The sequence below is a fragment of the Urocampus carinirostris genome, chromosome 3, assembly GCF_059441175.1.
Source record: "Urocampus carinirostris isolate Australia breed hairy pipefish chromosome 3, RoL_Ucar_1.0, whole genome shotgun sequence".
Classification (NCBI taxonomy): domain Eukaryota; kingdom Metazoa; phylum Chordata; class Actinopteri; order Syngnathiformes; family Syngnathidae; genus Urocampus; species Urocampus carinirostris.
The window spans coordinates 49,749,295-49,767,250 of record NC_142351.1 but is presented as its reverse complement, the minus strand read 5'-3'; the positions used below and the strand labels follow the sequence as shown (position 1 = coordinate 49,767,250).

The 17,956-nt window shown below is 39.6% G+C and overlaps 1 protein-coding gene and 1 pseudogene across 1 annotated transcript; both read right to left on the bottom strand.

Moving 5' to 3' along the window:
* Positions 1-305: 305 nt before the first annotated feature.
* On the bottom strand, positions 306-17,298 carry actr8 (actin related protein 8). Its single transcript, XM_088332245.1, has 13 exons — positions 17,038-17,298; positions 14,468-14,638; positions 14,280-14,390; positions 7,320-7,424; positions 7,065-7,238; positions 5,952-6,045; positions 5,748-5,880; positions 5,508-5,661; positions 4,604-4,699; positions 4,386-4,526; positions 1,695-1,995; positions 1,462-1,625; positions 306-1,369 (listed from the first exon to the last, which is right to left on the bottom strand). Exons 1-13 carry the CDS (start codon positions 17,167-17,169, stop codon positions 1,226-1,228), a joined length of 1,920 nt encoding a protein of 639 aa, XP_088188371.1. The 5' UTR covers positions 17,170-17,298; the 3' UTR covers positions 306-1,225.
* Positions 8,352-8,441, bottom strand: LOC148369974 (U2 spliceosomal RNA; annotated as a pseudogene).
* Positions 17,299-17,956: the final 658 nt, after the last annotated feature.

Sequence of the window (17,956 nt, the reverse complement as noted above, 5' to 3'; positions counted from 1 at the left end):
CGCCTACACGTCTAGTGTAGGCTTGGGCCCGGCGACTGTTTGGATTGGTCACAGCGCTAAAGCCCAACTTCTTGAGCAGCCGCTGCCTTGGCAGTTTTTTGACGCCTTTTTGGGAATTCCTACAAGCAGGAACCGGACTGGCTGAGCTGGCAGCTCATTTTTCGAGCACACCCCCTATTTTTATTTTCTTTCCTACTCTTTTTGCTGTTATTAAATAAATAACAATACTTTTTGTTATATTGGATATACTGTAAGTGATGTTGGATACTACAATACAGACTTTATTGAAATAAATTCCACACGGGAAAAAAACACACTTTTATTTCTCTGCGGGTTTGGGATTTTATGTTATTCTGTAGCATTCGAAGCAATATCTGCACTGTTCTAAATATTGTTGGCATCAAGCTTTTTCTATATGTGGTCCTGCATGTTAAGTTTCCCTTCCCCAACATATGTGATTCAAATGGTCAGTTAAATAAGATCTGCAGAAGCCTGGAAAATAAATAACACTTTTTTAGCAATACAATAGCTTTCAAAAGACCCAATCATTCACAGAAATAAGATTTTCGTGGCTAATGGTGATTTTCAGTATCAGACCAGGGGATGGTGTAACGGTAGGCGGCATAGCCTTTAGACTTCTTGTGGTTAAAAACTATGCAAAGAGACATGACTTTAAAATAATCAAATCTAAACTTTCTAATCGTTAAATAAAGCTGTCTTTAAAGACTACTATTACGGGTACATGTATTGCAAATCCCACGTGTATTGCAAATGGTCATCCACAAGGACCATTTAAACGGGCTCAAATCCAGTGTTTATACATGCGTTATCGTTCAGATGTTTTAAAATCCAACATTAGTCTCGATAGCTAGATTGCGCAGAGCTATTATTGAAAAGTCCAATAGATGCTCTGCAAGGACAGTGGAGATTTATGCAGAAAATAATGCAAAATACTTAGCCACTACCACTTTCAGGACTTTCCTTTTCTTGCAACTACTCCTTTTTGGACTCTATTGTAAACCTATTTAGAACCCTATCCTAATTTGTTTAACAAATTGCTGCATCTTTTTTGTCCATTTTCCAGTTAGTTTAACAGATTATATTTTCTATCAAAAATGGAATGATACATTTATCCAAACAGTTGAATGGTAGTATTGTAAAATGCTTTAAGTTCAGGCTTTTGATATATTGAAAATGAACTTTATTTGGTTTTGTCATTACATTTTCACCAGACAAAAGAAGCCCGCTCACGTAGCATTCGAACACCAAACCGCTGCCACTCTCTCTGATGGATCCACATTTCTTGTGTAGTGTCCAGACAGGCCAGCACTGCTCCTCCCTTCCACGATATAAGCCGTGGATCCATGTCCTAGAGCATGGAAGCACAACACTGTGAGTGGTTTTTACAGTGTACAAATATTTGGAGGAGTTGATTTATGTTGACTAATTCCTCACATGTACCTTTGGCCTTGTGATAACTTCTACATTGTCCACAAGCCTTCTAAAGGAAGGGGGCATTTTGTTGATAATGCGGTGAAGCAGGAACTCCTGTGCACCGTGAAACATGAGCCCTCCTCCCACCACTAGGATGGAGCTGTACATCTTTCGTTTGGTCTCATCCGAAGCTTTCAAAACACAAGACAGCAATTTTACCCTTACAAACCATCTCTGCATGTATACATTGTTCTAATTACCACAGCAATCGATGCTATGCAGGATGGCTTTATCCAGACCGAGTGCTTTGCCTTCAAACTGGTTCATGATTGCGGTCTTCCTCGAGAAATGTGTGGAGACGTGCTCCTCGGCATCCCCTACTCCTATCAGGCACTCCCCTTGGTTGGCTCCGATATCGGTCTCCCCCGGCATTGCTCCACTGTTGCCGCTTCCCCTGGGCAGCTCTGAAAGTTCCCCGGGGCCACCTTGACTACTCACATCTCCATCCAAAGCTCCGCCTTGTCTTGAAAGCGCTCTGCGGTCTGAAGAAGACTTTGAGGACTGGTAGGATAATAAAACAAAATTATGGAAAGTTATTGACATGGATTGTAAAAACTAGCAGCATATTAAATCCAATACAGTTGCTCCTCTACGTATGAGCTACTTAGTTCCAAGAAATTCGAGTCACGGGATGTATTTCGAGTAAAAATCTTGCCCGACATTCGAGAGAAAATCAAAGTTACCAGAATTTCTACATACTACCACTAGCAGCATCATCTCATCCCAGTTACTGCGTGCGTTTCCAGCCATACAGACATGGACCAGTGCGTTTTGTGTTTTTTTATCGTGCTCCCTCACTCGTCCCGGACCGCTCCCTCCAAACAAAGTAGGCGAGAAAAGATAACGCAAAAAACTGTTCTTTGTGTTTTTGAGTGTTTATCATTGTGACACGCTGTGAAGTACTTCCTTAACATTTCAATAAGTTGATTACTTTAAAACTGGGCTTATTTATCAGTACTTTCATTCCTGCTACAGAATCCCTCCCCCCCCCCATTTGCGAACTTGCGAATTACTGTGTCAACAATGTCCTTTGTTCTTTCTTTTGATTTAATTTTCCTTGCCATGTACCGTATTTTCCGCACTATACGGCGCACCGTGTTATAAGGCGCACCTTTAATGAATGTTATATTTTAAAACTTTTTCCATACATAAGGCGCACCGCATTATAAGGCGCTACAGTAGAGGCTGTAGTTACGTTATGCAACCATTAGATGGTGTTGAGCTAAAGGGAATGTCAACAAAACAGTCAGGTCAGTCAAACTTTATTAATAGATAACAATCTTTCCACAACTCCATTCATTCCCAAAATGAATAAACAGCTGTTTTATTATTTTCTCTGAGGTAAAGCATTTTCGTGACACATCTTTGAACAACAGGCGTAACATTTTACTTTTCCTCCATTTAGTCAACACGCAAAAAAACGTCTGATACTGTTATGGTAAATTAAACGTTAGTGCAATCGCAATTTAGTGACACTCATAATGTGCAAAAACAATAACAAGTGCAAAACAATAACAATAAAGCAATAACATAATAACTGTAAAATGTAAAACGTAAACACTCAAAAGAAAAACATAAAGCTCACTCTATCATCTACGAATCCCTTGAATTCTTCTTCTGCAGTGTTAGAATTGACCATCTCAGTGAATGGGCCATCCAACATGTCCGGCTCCGTCTCATCAAGGTCGTCATTAATCGAGTCAGTGTCACTGTTGTTGTCTGGCAGTTCGGGGACAATTCAACAACCCACTGTTCAAGTGTGTCCTCTATCTGTGGCTATCTCGCTTTATTGCCACGGAAACTTTGTTTAGTCTTCTTTACTTGGCGCAGCTCATCCTCATGCTTCCTTCACTTCCGCACCATCGATTCATTAATGTTAAACTCTCTTGCTGCTGCTCTATTTCCGTGTTCTACTGCGTGACTGATCGCCTTGAGTTTAAACTCTGCGTTGTAAGCGTGTCTCTTAATAGGAGCCATTTCAGGGTCTTTATACAAACGCACAAATAAAAGAGAATCCTTGTTTAATATTTCCCTGTATGCATAGCGCACTTCTTCTACGCGAAAAATGGAGTCGGTGGCTGCTTACCGCAAGTTGCGAGACCTGTCAATATTGATCCATATATAAGGCGCACCGGATTATAAGGCGCATAGTCAGCTTTAAAAAAAAAGATTTTAGGGGCTCCTTATAGTGCGGAAAATATGGTAAATAAGTAAATAGATAGTAGTTGGTTAGAATCAAACCATGTTGCAACATTTGTGTGTTTATACATTTTTCTTTTGGGCTGATCAATGATTATCAATATCAATGAACTTCAAAATCAATAAATTAAAATAAAAATATATGTTGTGAGAATTGCTTTCGGATACAACAGAAGCTACATGTAAATAGTGAACTAATTCGGGTGAGAAATCGTGAGCACCACCTGCTGCCCGAATCGGTAACCACGAAATTATATTCCAGATAAATAAATACAATTTTAGGTAATCTTCTCCACCTAGTCTTCTTTCATAAAATGTATAAAGAATATTTATTGTTAAGAAATTGAAACTAAGAGGAAGTGGAAGAATTGTAATCTTAACAATATATCAATGATGATTTTATTAGCTTTTGTCAGTTTTGTAAATTTCACATTTATTTTTTCAGCTATGTTGAACCAAATATCACATCAGATGTAAGTAAATATAACAAATCACCCGAAAAGAAAAAAAAGGGATGATGGCTTGAAGACAAAAGGTTTACAGGAGATCTATCTCCTCCATAACTTTGGACACTTCTATCAACAACTTTATATATTGTGAGAAATGTCCTTTTTCATGAGACTCCGGAAGTGGAATGAAACACTAAGTTATTGGTTTGATTCGTGGTTAAAACCCTACTTGCTTTCTTATACCTGGTCTTGTTTGCTGTGTGTAGCCAGTAAATAGAGTTCATCGTGAGGGTCTTCGGGGTCACCATGGGAACGGTACTGCAGCGATGTCATCTTCTGACCAACAATACCAAACGTGCTTGGATAGAAAAGCCCCATGGGTGCCTAATACATGCACAGAAATGAGTAAAACACACTCCAAGTTTAGACACGTAGGGGTCGGTTACAAAGAGGTTGAATACCTGCAATTTCTCATCCCCTAAGCGAACTTGGAAGAGAAAAGCTGGTGCATCTGGGAAACGTGTTTGAAATTCATGATCTTGTAATCCGGATATGTCCTAAGAAAATATTTATAAATAAATACAGGGAAGGCAATAACAACATAAACAACTACGGCAACTACATTCTTAGTTCTGTATTTGTATGTGATCTTAACGCTGAAGACAAATGGAGACTTGAGAATAGCAGTTTTAACTAGCATTGAGGTCATTCGGAGAAAATACAAGTGCTCACTGAGTAATAAATGAATGATTTAAGTACAAGCCCAGAACGGTTCATTGTAGTTTGTACTTTATCACAACCAACGATATCTGGGTTTTCTGTAAAACCTAGGAAGTTATTAATTGAAACACTACAAACCTTATTCCTTTAAACATTTTATGAAACCAACTAGCAATTCTAGCTATCATTGGGAAAATTCACTTTGTGATATTTTTTCACTGGAAATGAAAATAGTTTTGCGGACAACATCTTTTCTTTCCAGTTTAGGAAAGTGATTTGGCAGTTTCGGTAGTCATTAAAGTGGTCACCCCTTATCTGAATGATGCCTTTAGCATGATTTGAATGGCTGACACTGGTGAATAAAATTCAGCGACAGAAAATAGTGGTGCCCCTACCACTCTAGTGGTTAGGCAATCCAAACAGACAAACAAACAATTGTTTTGTAAACAGAATAATATTAGGTTTTAAGTCATCGAATTCCTGCAGTAAGTCGAGTTTAGTAACAATAGCAATATCCACCACCAAACTCCTTTTTCACAATAATGTTAGTAAGAAACCTGTTATTCTCAGGTCTCGAAACTTCAAACGAGAGGGTACTCAATTGAAAAACATAAAGCCAAAAATCTTTCATGTTTGATCCCACACCTGATCCAGATGGCAGAGAGTCTCCTTAATTTGTTGTAGTAGCTGACAGTCCAATCTGTTGGACAACTGACAGTCTCTGTAGGGAAATCCTGCCCTCTGCAGGAGCCAGAAGAAAATGCGGGTCACGTCTGCGCCACCATAAGCTAAAGACAATCTGCGTAGGTGAAAAAACCCCCACAAAGAATGCTTTATTTTTCAATCAAATTCAGCCTGAAAATTCCTCTCAGGAAATATCCTGACCTGGAGTTCCGATGAGAAATTCCGTCTTCTACACAACACAGGCTGCTCTTCTGGTCTCCGACGTCCACGACGCAAGCGCTGCTCAATCCGCTGCCAAACGTGGCACACACAGACTCCTGATGCACAATGATTGCTGCACCCATATACACAGATTAAAAAATAAGTTGGTTTTATAAAAAGAAAGTGGACATTTAGCCAGACTACCTGAAAAGCCCATGTTAAGAAGCAGCATGGAGACCAGTTCCTTAACATGCTGCCTGTTGTAGGTGTCAGGCACTAAAAGGATGCACCTGTAATACTGTCGATAGTGAGGGGAAAAATTATTGACCTTGTATCAGAGCGTTCTACAACAATCAAAAACAATTATGACAAAAAAATGACACACAGTGGTACCTCTTTAGACGAGCACCTCTAAACGTGAACATTTTGTATGCGAGTTTTTTCAATAAAAATCTTCCTCGCTATATGAAGGAAAATCCAGTTCACGAGCAGTCCCAGAGGCTACCACTAGAGGCTGCTTGAGACCACTAAACGCCCGTGACCTGTCCTTGCCAAAATCAGCTCGTTCAGTATGTGCATGCAAACTGCTACAGTAAAAAAAATGTAAATTTTTTTACATATACATTTAAAGTTACGGTAACTTTAATGTTAAGTGTACAGTAAGTGCTAACGTATCATCAACAGTCTCTCGATTTCATGCCTGTCAACCTCCGACAATTGCTTCCTTGATAATTAAAAATCCTCCTTATTAAGCGATAATAATCCTTACGAACGTGGCTTCGCGGCATCTTTTTACTCACAAACAGACCATGTAGAATACCGCGACAATATTAGCAATTTACGATTAAGTTGTCTGCCACAGAGTTACAGGGATCTGGATTGGAGCCATTTTTTTAAATTCCCGAAAAGAAATCGTTATACACAATGATAAATGATCAAAGAACAGAGAGAAAGCTGACAAGTTGAGTGCTATGCAATCTGCTTTTAAACTCCCTCTTCCCACCGGTGCACGAGCTCGCATTCGTTACGGCGCTCATAATAAACTCACTTTTTTCCGTTAATATCTATATCTAAAATATCTTACTAATGTATTTTTTAATGTTTAACTACTTTTCGAATCTGTTTTAGTGATCAGGAAGATGTGTTTTAAGAGCTATTTAGTGTTCACTTGTATGCATTTAGGAGGACGGAAGCAGACACATTAGTTTTTAAATATTTCATATCAAAAAAATGTTATCTTACACAAGCAATTCGAGCAACGAGCGTGATCCTATAAGAAATTAAGCTCGTAAGAAGAGGTAGCACTGCATTTCCCACCTTTAGGTCCTTGATTGGGATCTCCAAATTCTTTTGAATGACGTGACTCCAAATGGTCTCGAGGTCGGCCAGGACGGCAGTCAGCGAGCCTCCCGGCCCGGCATGCACGTTGAGTTGACCTCCAACAATAGGCCAGTGGATGTTGTAACAGTCGGTTGGTCTCACATACAAGGCCTGCATGTTCGATGGTCATGAAAATAAGGAGACGGTGAGCTCATGTTGAAATGTGTTATTCTCATGCAGTCTTGACTTTACCTCCTCTCCAATCAAATAGGGGGGATGCTGAGATGTGTTGGTCCACTTCACCCTTGAGTTACTGTCTAGCACAGCAGGACGGATCTGACAGTTGTATGCTCTTGCCTGAATTTTAGACAAAATAATTTTGTCAAGCTTTTTAAATGGATTTTAAAGAAGGATTATCTTTTTCTTTGATTCAAGATCCAAGTCAAGTCAAGTCACATTTATTTATATAGGCCTTAATCACAAAAATGTCTCAAAGGACTGCACAGGATTACAATTACACCATTAGCTGATCATAAACCAACATGCGGGCAAGGAAAAACTCAAAACCTCAGCGTGAGGAAAAAAGAAACCTTGAGAAGGGGCCTCACGAGTGGTAATCCCCCTTCCAGGATGATCCGGGTTGTTTGACGCAACAGGTAAAATAAGCAGTTCCATTGAGATTTCTGATTACAATATAATAAAAACAGATACAAAATAAAATTCTGGGCGTGTGAGTGAGTACAGAACAAGGCTGTGTTGATTTCAAGTACGCTTTCAAAATGGCTGACATCATTTATATACAATTGGAAAGCAACAGGGCGAGCTATGACAAAGACGAAGCATAAGTCAGTAGAAAATTCCCCGAATACTAGTTTCACAACAGTCCTTTTTCCAGACCCAAGACAGCTCCCTCCAACAGTAAATGGGACCACCACTTACCGTAAATTCCGGACTATAGAGCGCACCTGATTATAGGCCGCACCCACCACTTTTTGGGTGATTTGCCACTTTTGTACTTACACAAGCCGCACCCTTGTATAAGGCGAGTGCGGCCGTATTAATACTTGCGACTTAATCACAAGTTTAACACAGACCAGGCTGTGGGTTCCACGATTGTAACTGCGAGGGGGATTTTCTAAGGATTATTTTTCTATCTTCTTATTCATTATCCGTTATCTGTCAGTTCATAATACGCTACGAAGCCTAGGAGCCGGGACTCTTACTCTCAGCCAAAAGGCCAAGCTAAGGTCCTAGCCTTAAAGCCTTGCTGCGATCATTGCGAATGCACCGTTCCCGGAGGTACTGCAATACCGGGCCGATGCGTGGAGTGGACAGAGCAAGCTCATATTCCATCTCCGGATTACAAAAATCAATGATCATGGCTGGTTCAAAGTCGATTCATAACTGCATGGATAGTTCTCAATTTTAGAACCACAGTTGACATCATGAAAGGAAAGTGATACCCATAATTAACGTATGATGCAGACTTGTAAAGTCCGGGTCCCGTTGAAAGTAATCCAAGGAAACAAAATGTATATTTCCAAAGTTAAGGGTGGGAAAAATATATACCCACTATTGTCCGCTGCGACAACAGACAGATCTACCGGTAACTCCGCTTTACCCCAATTCCCATCAGCCCGCGTTTGCTCCGCCCCTTCTTTTTGATTCGTCCGTAGAACACATAACAGAATAAATCTCTAAAATAAATACATTACAAAAATATACAGTTGCAAATACATATTATACATGGTCACACATATTTACGACGAAAGACGGTACACCGAGAGAGTTTTCAAAGCTTTAATAATAATAATATAACTTTCATCCCAAACCGTGCCTTTGAAAGGTACCAACACGCTAGTGGGATCACGCTCGCAATGTATCAAGCGTGCCTGTTAAAAAAAAGGCATCCCTTAATAGCGAAATTCATGGAAATCGCCCTCAATTTTCTCTTCTTAATTATCGCCATCAAGAGCGTCTTCCTCATTATCGGAACGTACCTTAACTTTACAGACAATGTATGCTTAAACTTAGAGGTTGCAGTCTTTTTTGGCGCAAATATTCTACTGGTCTTAATCTTACTTTTTATTCTCCAGCGCCGCTGATGGCCGTTAGAAAAATTCCATAAATTAGCCGCTTCACTGAATAAGCCGCAGGGCTAAACATTTGGGAAAAAAGTAGCGGCTTATAGTCCGGAATTTACGGTAGTTAGTTATTGGTCCATCTAAATGCCTCGACTTGTTCTCAAAAACTGCTCTGAACATTGACAAATGTAATATCACCTAGAGTGACTCAGTCAAAAATGTTGGTGTCATATTTGACCCCGATCCGTCTTTTCAAACACACGTTAAGAATAATACTAGAATACTTTTTTTCCATCTTCGCAACATTGCTAAAATTCGCCCTATGCTGTCCCAGTCTGATACTGAGATTATAATTCATGCGTTTGTTTCTTCCCGTCTCGATTAGATAGATAGATAGATAGATAGATAGATAGATAGATAGATACTTTATTCATCCCCGAAGGGAAATTCACTTTTCCAGCAGCATCCCTAAGCTGAGAACAATCGAAAATAACTGAGAACAATCGAAAATAACACGGGATTACTGGAATGCACTTCTATCCGGTCTCCCGAAGTCCAAAATCAAGAGCCTTCAGCTGGTACAAAATGCTGCAGCGAGGCTTTTAACTAAGACAAGAAAGTTTGATCACATTACCCCGATTTTAGGTAACCTGCATTGGCTCCCTGTTAGCTTAAGATGTGATTTTAAGGTTCTCTTGGCATTATACAAAATCATACATGGCCTTGCTCCCTCATATCTTTCAGATTTAATTTCCCCCTAAGTTCCAGGCCGGAGCCTTAGCTCTGAAAATGCTGGTCTACTAGGGATCCCAAGAGCCAAGAAGAGATCCGAAAGTTTGAGAGCGTTCTCCATTCGGGCCCTGGTGCTGTGGAATGCTCTTCCACCTGAGATTCGATCTGCAACCTCAGTGGAAATGTTTAAATGTAAGTTTAAAACACACTCCTATTCTATAGCATATGAATACCCTATATTTTATGTTGACAATATCTGTGTATTATTTGCCCTCATGTAGGTTTTAGATCAGGGGATGGTGTCATTATAGTCTGTAGTTTACAATAGTCTTTGATTTGTAAAGCCCTTTGAGACTCTTTGTGATTAAGGGCTATACAAATAAACATGACTTGACTATAACAAGATCACATGTCAAACACAAGGCCTGTGGGCCACATACAACCCCCAAAAATGTGATCCTGGTTTATAATTGTATCATATACCAGGAATTGTTAAAATTCGTTTTCACTGAACTTTACTTCTTTTTGCACTTTATTTTATTGTAATTTAAAGAATGATCGAAATTTTCTATTATTGTTTTATCTGAAGTAAATCAAATTAGGTATACTAGACAATATGTGTTGTTTTAACATTTTTTGACATTTGATACATCCGGCCCTTGGCTTCTAGCCAAGTTTTTTTTTTGGCCCTTCCATCCATTTAACTTTGACAACCCTAAAACCACTTTGCCACGACCCAAAAACAGCCCAGGAACCGTCAGTAGTAGAGAAAGTTGTCCAGATTTGAGTCCTCATTGGTGCCATGATGACCCAGGCAGGTTTAGGGATCTATGAATTGTGAAACTAGATAAATGGTTACATAGAGACGTCAAGTGAATAAAAAAAGACAGAAGTAAGTAAGTAAGTAAAAGAAGTACTACTGAATAAAAAAATAAATAAATATGGATATGGTAATTAAATGAATGAAAATTATATAACTCAAAAAGTCATACAATTAAACACAATTTAGGTTATTTTATTTATATATATATATCTCATCTCATCAGCCGTACCGCTTATCCTCATTAGGGTCGCGGGGTATATATATATATATATATATATATATATATATATATATATATATATATATATATATATTATGTTTATTTTAAGACTTCTTGTGATTAAAGGCCCAGTCACACAGCTGTTTGCGTATCGCGGGTAAAATTTTGCGTTTTTTTTTGCCCGTGGTTGCCCGCGATAGAAAATGCGCAAAATTGGCCAACCCGCTGTTCATCGGTGGTATGCCCGCAAAACAGACGCCGGCGACTGTTCCGCTTCCTCATCGCGTCATTTCCGCGTCATTTTCTCGTGTGGACCACGGGTATAAAAGCTGCCAAGCCGGCGTTATGCCGAGAAATGCATCCTTGCCGAGATTTGCATCCCCTCGCTACTACAACCACTTTTACCTCGTTTTATCTCACTTTTATATCACTTTTAGGGAATTTAATGGTGAACATATAACCAAAACCACTTCGTCTTGCATTTGTTGGGAATGTAATACAACTTAAACCATTCCGTCTTTGTATTTGTTGTGAATGTAATCGAACGGTAATGCACGCCGTATACAAATCACTTTTGAGCAGGTAACATGTTTATTTTGCCTTTTTATATTCAAATCGCTCGTATTGAAACTGTTATGCACTCTACCGTAAAGCTTATTTCTGCATAATAAGCTTTACGGTAGAGTGCATAACAGTTCTCAAAAGGGATTTTTTAAGGGTTATTTTTCTATCTTCTTTATTCATTATTCATTATCCGTTGTCGGTCAGTTCATAATACGGATCCATGTTCACCCCTTGACGTCTCGAGCACAACTGACGTGTGCTCGGCAAATCGCGCTGTATATACACGGAGAAAGGCGTTTGACCGTCACACGCGTAACACGCTGATTTCACGAAAAAACACCGCGATACAGGCGCAGAACATGCTATGACTGTGCTCCACCCACGATTACCCGCTGAAATTTCGCGTCCTACCCACGTGTAACCACGCCCTGGCCGCGGCCATAGCACGTCGTTCCGCGTCATTTCCGCGTCATTACCTGGTGTGTACCACGTGTGCCGCCCGCGGTTAACACGTGGTCTAAAGTTTTGAGCAGCGCAAAACTTTTTTGCACGGCCAACCGCGTGTGAATTTCCGACCGCGAGTAAAGCACTGCTGTATCTCGTCTATATGGCGATCTCAAAGCGTCCAACAGCGTCTGCTTCACGGGCAGAAATTTCTGGCCGTGATTCAGCCTCGATACGCCCGTAAAAGGCTGTGTGACCGGGCCCTAAAGTTTTGAGCAGCGCAAAACTTTTTTGCGCGGCCAACCGCGTGTGAATTTCCGACCGCGAGTAAAGCACTGCTGTATCTCGTCTATATGGCGATCTCAAAGCGTTCAATAGCGTCCGCTTCACAGGCAGAAATTGCTGGCCGTGATTTAGCCTCGATAGAGACACAAACGGCTGTGTGACCGGGCCCTAAGGGCTATACAAATAAACATGACTTGACTTGACTATTTTGTCTTTTATTGGCACATTTGGTATTTGAGTAATCCGAAAGTAATCAGGTTACATTACAGCAATATAACCATGTCCGGATAACATTACCGATTACGTTTTTCAACAGGTAACTGTATTGGATAACGTTTCTAAAGTAACCCTCCAAACCCTGCATGTGTACCAGTCGGACTCCACACTCCACTGGTCACTATCTAAATGCGGGCTCACTTGATTTTTTTTCAGGTTTTACTTCTAACCTCAGTTTGCAATAACAAGGCATAATCACATACAGTGCCGCGAAAAAGCATTTGCCCCTCCCTGATTTCTGTGTTTTATATTGTGTTTCAGATCATCAAACTAATTTTAATATCCCACAGAAACAACCCAAGGAAATACAAATTGTAGTTTTGAAATGTGGATTTCATTTATTAAGGCACAAAAAAGCCTATCTGGCCCTATGTGAAAAATAAATGGGCCCCTGAACCTAATACCGAGTTGGGCCACTTTTCGCAGCGATAATAGAAATCAAACGTTTATGATAATTGGTAATGAGTCTTCACGATACTGTGGAGGGATTTTGGCCCACTTTTTTTTTCAAAATTGTTTAAAATCTGCTATATTAGAGTGTTTTCTAAAATGAAATGTCCGTTTATGGTCCCACCGCAGCATCTTGTTTGGATTTATATCCGGACTTTGACTTGGCCACTCTACAACCTTCATTTTGTTTTTGTTAAGCCATTCAGAGGTGGACTTGCTGGTGTGTGTTGAAATTTTGACCTGCTGTATGCTCCAAGAGCGCTTGGGTTTGAGGGCACAAACTGATGGCCGGACATTCTCCTTCAGGATCTTCTGTTAAACACCAGAATTCATTATTCCGTCAACCACAGCGAGCTGGCCTGGTCTGGAGGCAGCAAAGCAGTCCCAGATCATCACACTGCCACCACCATACTTTACTGTTGGCGTCATGTTCTTTTTGTCAAATGGTGTGCCATTTTTACGCCAGATATAACGGACTGCATAACTTCCAAGTCTTGATAATTACCAACATGCTCTTTTGCAAATGTGAGACCATTCTTTCTTTTGTGGCAGCAGTAGTTTTTTCCTAGAAGCTTTTTCCTGGATGCCATTTTTGGCCAGTGTCTTATAGCGGAGCCATGGACACTGACCTTAACTTGGGCCAGCGAGGCATGCAGTTCCTTGAATGTTTTTCTAGGGTTCTTTTGTAACCTCCTGGATGAGCAGTCATCACACTTTTGGAGTAATCTTAGTTGGTCGACCACTCCAATGTTCCCAGTTTTTTTCTTTGTAGATAATGGCTCTGTCAGTGGTTCACTGGAGGCCTACAGCCTTGGAAATGGCTTTGTGACCTTTTCCATACTGATTTCTATCACCTTTTTCTAATTTCTTCTGGAATGTATTTGGATCGTGGCATGATAATTGTGTTCTTGAGATTTTGTAGCCTACTTCATTTCTAACACATTTAATTTTGGTGATGTCTTGATTCAACACATGTGGTGGCAATTAGATTTGGGTGTGACCTGTGGAATTAAACAAAGCTAACGCCAAACTGTGGTTATTGACAGTTACTTTATTATTTAACAAGAAGGTTGGGCAGGTGGAATTACTTTTTCACAAAGGGCGAGATCAGCCTATATTTTCTTGTGCCTTAATAAATGGAATCGACATTTCTAAACTGCTTTCTGTATTTCCTTCTCTGTGTGATATTAAAGACGGTTTGATGATCTGAAACCTTTTGTGAGTGTTAAATATGCAAAAAATACAGAATTCAGGAAGCTGACAAATAATTTTTCACGACACCGGAACATTAACATGAGGTGGTGCCAATTAAAAATACATGTTGACAAAGATACCTGCTCAGCAGACACTGGTGTCCTCCTCACTCCATTGGACATCTTCCTAGACCAAATGGCCTGGTCAACCATTTTAAGTCCATTCTGCCTCTGTTCGTTACTCTCTGGTTTCTGGCACAGAGCAAGAAGAATGCAATAAGGTCCACAATACCGCAAATATGAATTTAGAATTTCTACCCCTCACTTACATTTAAACCGTCCCTGAGAAGCCAGGCATCTTCATATCTAGGCTGTCCACCTTGCTTGTGTCGACGCGCTATCAGATGCGGGACTGTGAGGGGATGGTTGTCTGTAGCTCGGCCAATGCGCAGCATTCTTGATCCAGGATGAATGACGATTACAAAATTGCTCTGTATTTGCTGTGAAAGGAATAATAAATGCGCAACAATCCATCTGTAAGAGTCATTCGCATGCAGTAAAGGGAGTCTCACCTGTCATCATGGAAATATAAAGTTAAATATATTTCATATGGTTATACTTCTCAGAGGTGAAGTTCTTTCTCATTTAAATCACAATAATTGGATTGAATTTTTCAAATGTGTTGACTTTTCACACTATACTATGAATATTATTAATACAATTAGTATGTATCGTCAACAACTGGCTGGCAACCGGGTCAGTGTCTCCCCTGCCCAGACTGAAGATGGCTGGGATGGGCTCCAGCACTCCCACGACCCTTGTGTGGATAGGTGGCACAGAAAATGGATGGATGGATAGTATGGTACATGTTACAGTGCTGAGTGTCTTCAGATACAGAGTGAACCATGAAATTCTGTCGTCCGGTGGCAGGCGACGATAGTGAGACCAAGGATTCTGATTTGGTGCACACCTCAGCTCCAACCAGTAGAATAATTGATAGTATTAGCAAGATAACAACTAGTCACATCATCTAGAAATTGTTTTCTCATTGTCTGGACTTTTTTTTTTTATAATAGAGGATTAACTATCTACTGCTGCTTTTATTCAAACAGAGCAGCGCATAGACTTAATTTACAAGTTACAACAAGACAATAATTGCATTTACTGGATGGTTACAGTTTATATATTGCTTTCTTGCTCAGCTGATCAAATGATGAATAATATGTCGGTTAATGCATTTGTAAATTGTAATGTGCTCAACAGACAGCAGGCACGAACCTTTCCGCACGTCATGAGTAACAGTACATCTAATATTATTTTTACAATTCGACAAAATACCCTCGGAAATGCTTAACATGTTGAGTGTTGATACCACGTAGTTGTAAATGAATAAGATAAAAAGACGCCTCAAATTATGTCGATTGAAAAAAAAAATCAAGAAAAACTACAATCAATAAACACTTAGTTGTATGTGGCTTGGATGTATTTAGGTTAGCGTCTTACATGGCTACAATACAAGGCCGTTACATGGCTGCAATACAAAGCGCTTCATTTCATAAACCTTAAACATACAAAATATAGCACTAAAGCAACTTAGGAACAAATTCAACTTACGATCGTTCGGAACCTCGTTCATAAGTAGGGCAGGGTCTGTACTAAAAAAAAGGGCGGCAGTAGCTCAGGAGGTAGAGCGATTGTTTTAGGATTAAGGGATCCCAGTTCGAATCCCGGCTTGTCTGTGTTACATGCCGAAGTGTCCTTGGGTAAAACACTGAAACCCCAATACCCCCAATAAGCAGGTTAGCGCCTTACATGGCTGCACAGACTACGGCCGCTATTGGGAAATGTGAAGCACAATGTAAAGCGCTTTGGGAAGTCATTGACTTGAAAAGCGCTATATGAATGCAGATCATTTCATTCCATTTATATAGCCTTTTACAACAATCCTTTCGGTGTACAAAAGGCTTTACATTAGATGGTAAAAGAGAAGCAATACGTAAAAACAAACAAAAAACAAAAACGATAAAAGACAACAGGATGGAAAAAGATCAAATAGAATAAAAGTGCTGTCATACTACTGAGTATTAAAAGCCATTCTGAAGACGTGGGATTTTAGCCTGGATTTAAAGAAGCTCAGGTCCGAAATAAGACGCATCTTGACAGGGAGGTGACTTCAGAGCTTAGGTAGGGGTGGCAACAGAAATGGCTCAGTACCCCCAATGTTTATATTTTGACCTAGGCACTTCCTGCACAAGTTGGTCTTTGGATCTCAGGACTCTAACAGCATTTTGAACAGTTGGAAGCTCAGATAAATACAAATGGGCATTTCCATTAAGAGCTTCAAAAACAAACATTAAAAGTCTCAAATCAATTCTAAAAAGGACAGATAGCCAACGAAGGGAGATTTGATCTGCAACCCAGTGGAACTGTTTACATTTCGGTTTAAAACACATTTATATGCTACAGTTTATGAATTACCTATGTTCAATGTTGATGATGTCGGTTTTATTTGTTGATGCCCTGGCAAAATCCATTCTCATGGTTTTTTTATTTCCTCATTTTGAGGTTTTGTCTTTTTCCTTGGCCTCGTGTAGGTTTTAGATCAGGGGATGGTGTAACCAAATTCTGTAGTCAGTACAACCCTTTGAGACTTCTTGTGGTTAATGATATTCAAATGAACATGACTTTACTTGACTTGGGAGATCTGCACACTTCTATAGTAGTTTGTTAAAAGACGGGAAGCAGCGTTCTGCAGAAGTCAGCTCAATCAAACGTATAGTTTAGTTGAAGTACCGAATTGTGTTGAAATTGGGATATACAAAATGTCAAAACTAAATGTAAATCCATAACATTTAAAATATAGTCCAAGTATAAAATCTTAAAAAAAGCATCATCTCACTTCTTGGAGGGGCTCCGGGATGGTCGGTGGTGCAATGGGTCTTTTCACTCCCCGCTGTTCCCTCTCCTTCTCTTTGTCGCGTTCTTTTTCTTTTTCCTTTCCATTATCTTGATCTTTCTCTGCTTGGGTCATGACCCACCTCTACTCGATCGGTTAACTTGCCTAAAATGAAGTAAATGGCAACCAAAACACTCGTGGATTAAAATAGTACCCGAATGCGTCTGCACCGCGGCGGCAATACTTCCTTGTTTTGGTCACGTGATACAATATGAGTCCGCCCCGGAAAAGGTTTCAACACACTTTATTGAAATAAATACACAAAACAAACGCACATTTCTTCTAATATTTGCAAAAAAAATATGTATGTGGTATTGAACAATTTATTTCCATTGAATGCTCTTTTATTGGTTAAAATATGGCAATGTTTTTTTCTTTTACAACTGTAAATGGGATACATATTGCACACGTCAGACGAAATGCAATCCAAAAAATTGTTCCAAATAAAATGAGTGGATAAATCGGGACGTTTATTCTAGGTCTTAAACTAGTTGTCAACAAGAAAGGGGCTAATAAAAACATACCACTGTTCTCAACTGTCTTTGTAGAAAATATCTGCACAAAAATAAACCCTTAAAAAACCTTAACAATTATAATGAAGCTAAATAGATCAATCAGAAATAATAACTTGAACTTTTGCTTTTCTCTGCTGCCATCTCATGGCTTATAGTCGTGATTGCAGCCCAAAGACAGCTCATTCTTTTAGTACTATTAAACCCTTCTCTTTTCATCTTTTCGAGGGTTTGGGTTGGCGTTTGGAATCTATTTGAAAATGTCCTTTTTTAATTTTACAATTTTTAGGCTACAATGACAAAAACAGCCAGGTATGAGCATGAAATCAGTCAATGTATTGTAATGTATT

Bases quoted from the DNA above. Each gene is read 5' to 3' on its own strand.
- actr8 (XM_088332245.1), bottom strand. From the start codon at position 17,169: ATGACCCAAGCAGAGAAAGATCAAGATAATGGAAAGGAAAAAGAAAAA. The intron at 14,639-17,037 runs GTGAGATGATGC...TTCCTTTCACAG, and splicing joins TCCCGGAGCCCCTCCAAGAA to CAAATACAGAGCAATTTTGT. The intron at 5,662-5,747 runs GTCAGGATATTT...TCACCTACGCAG, and splicing joins ATTTCTCATCGGAACTCCAG to ATTGTCTTTAGCTTATGGTG.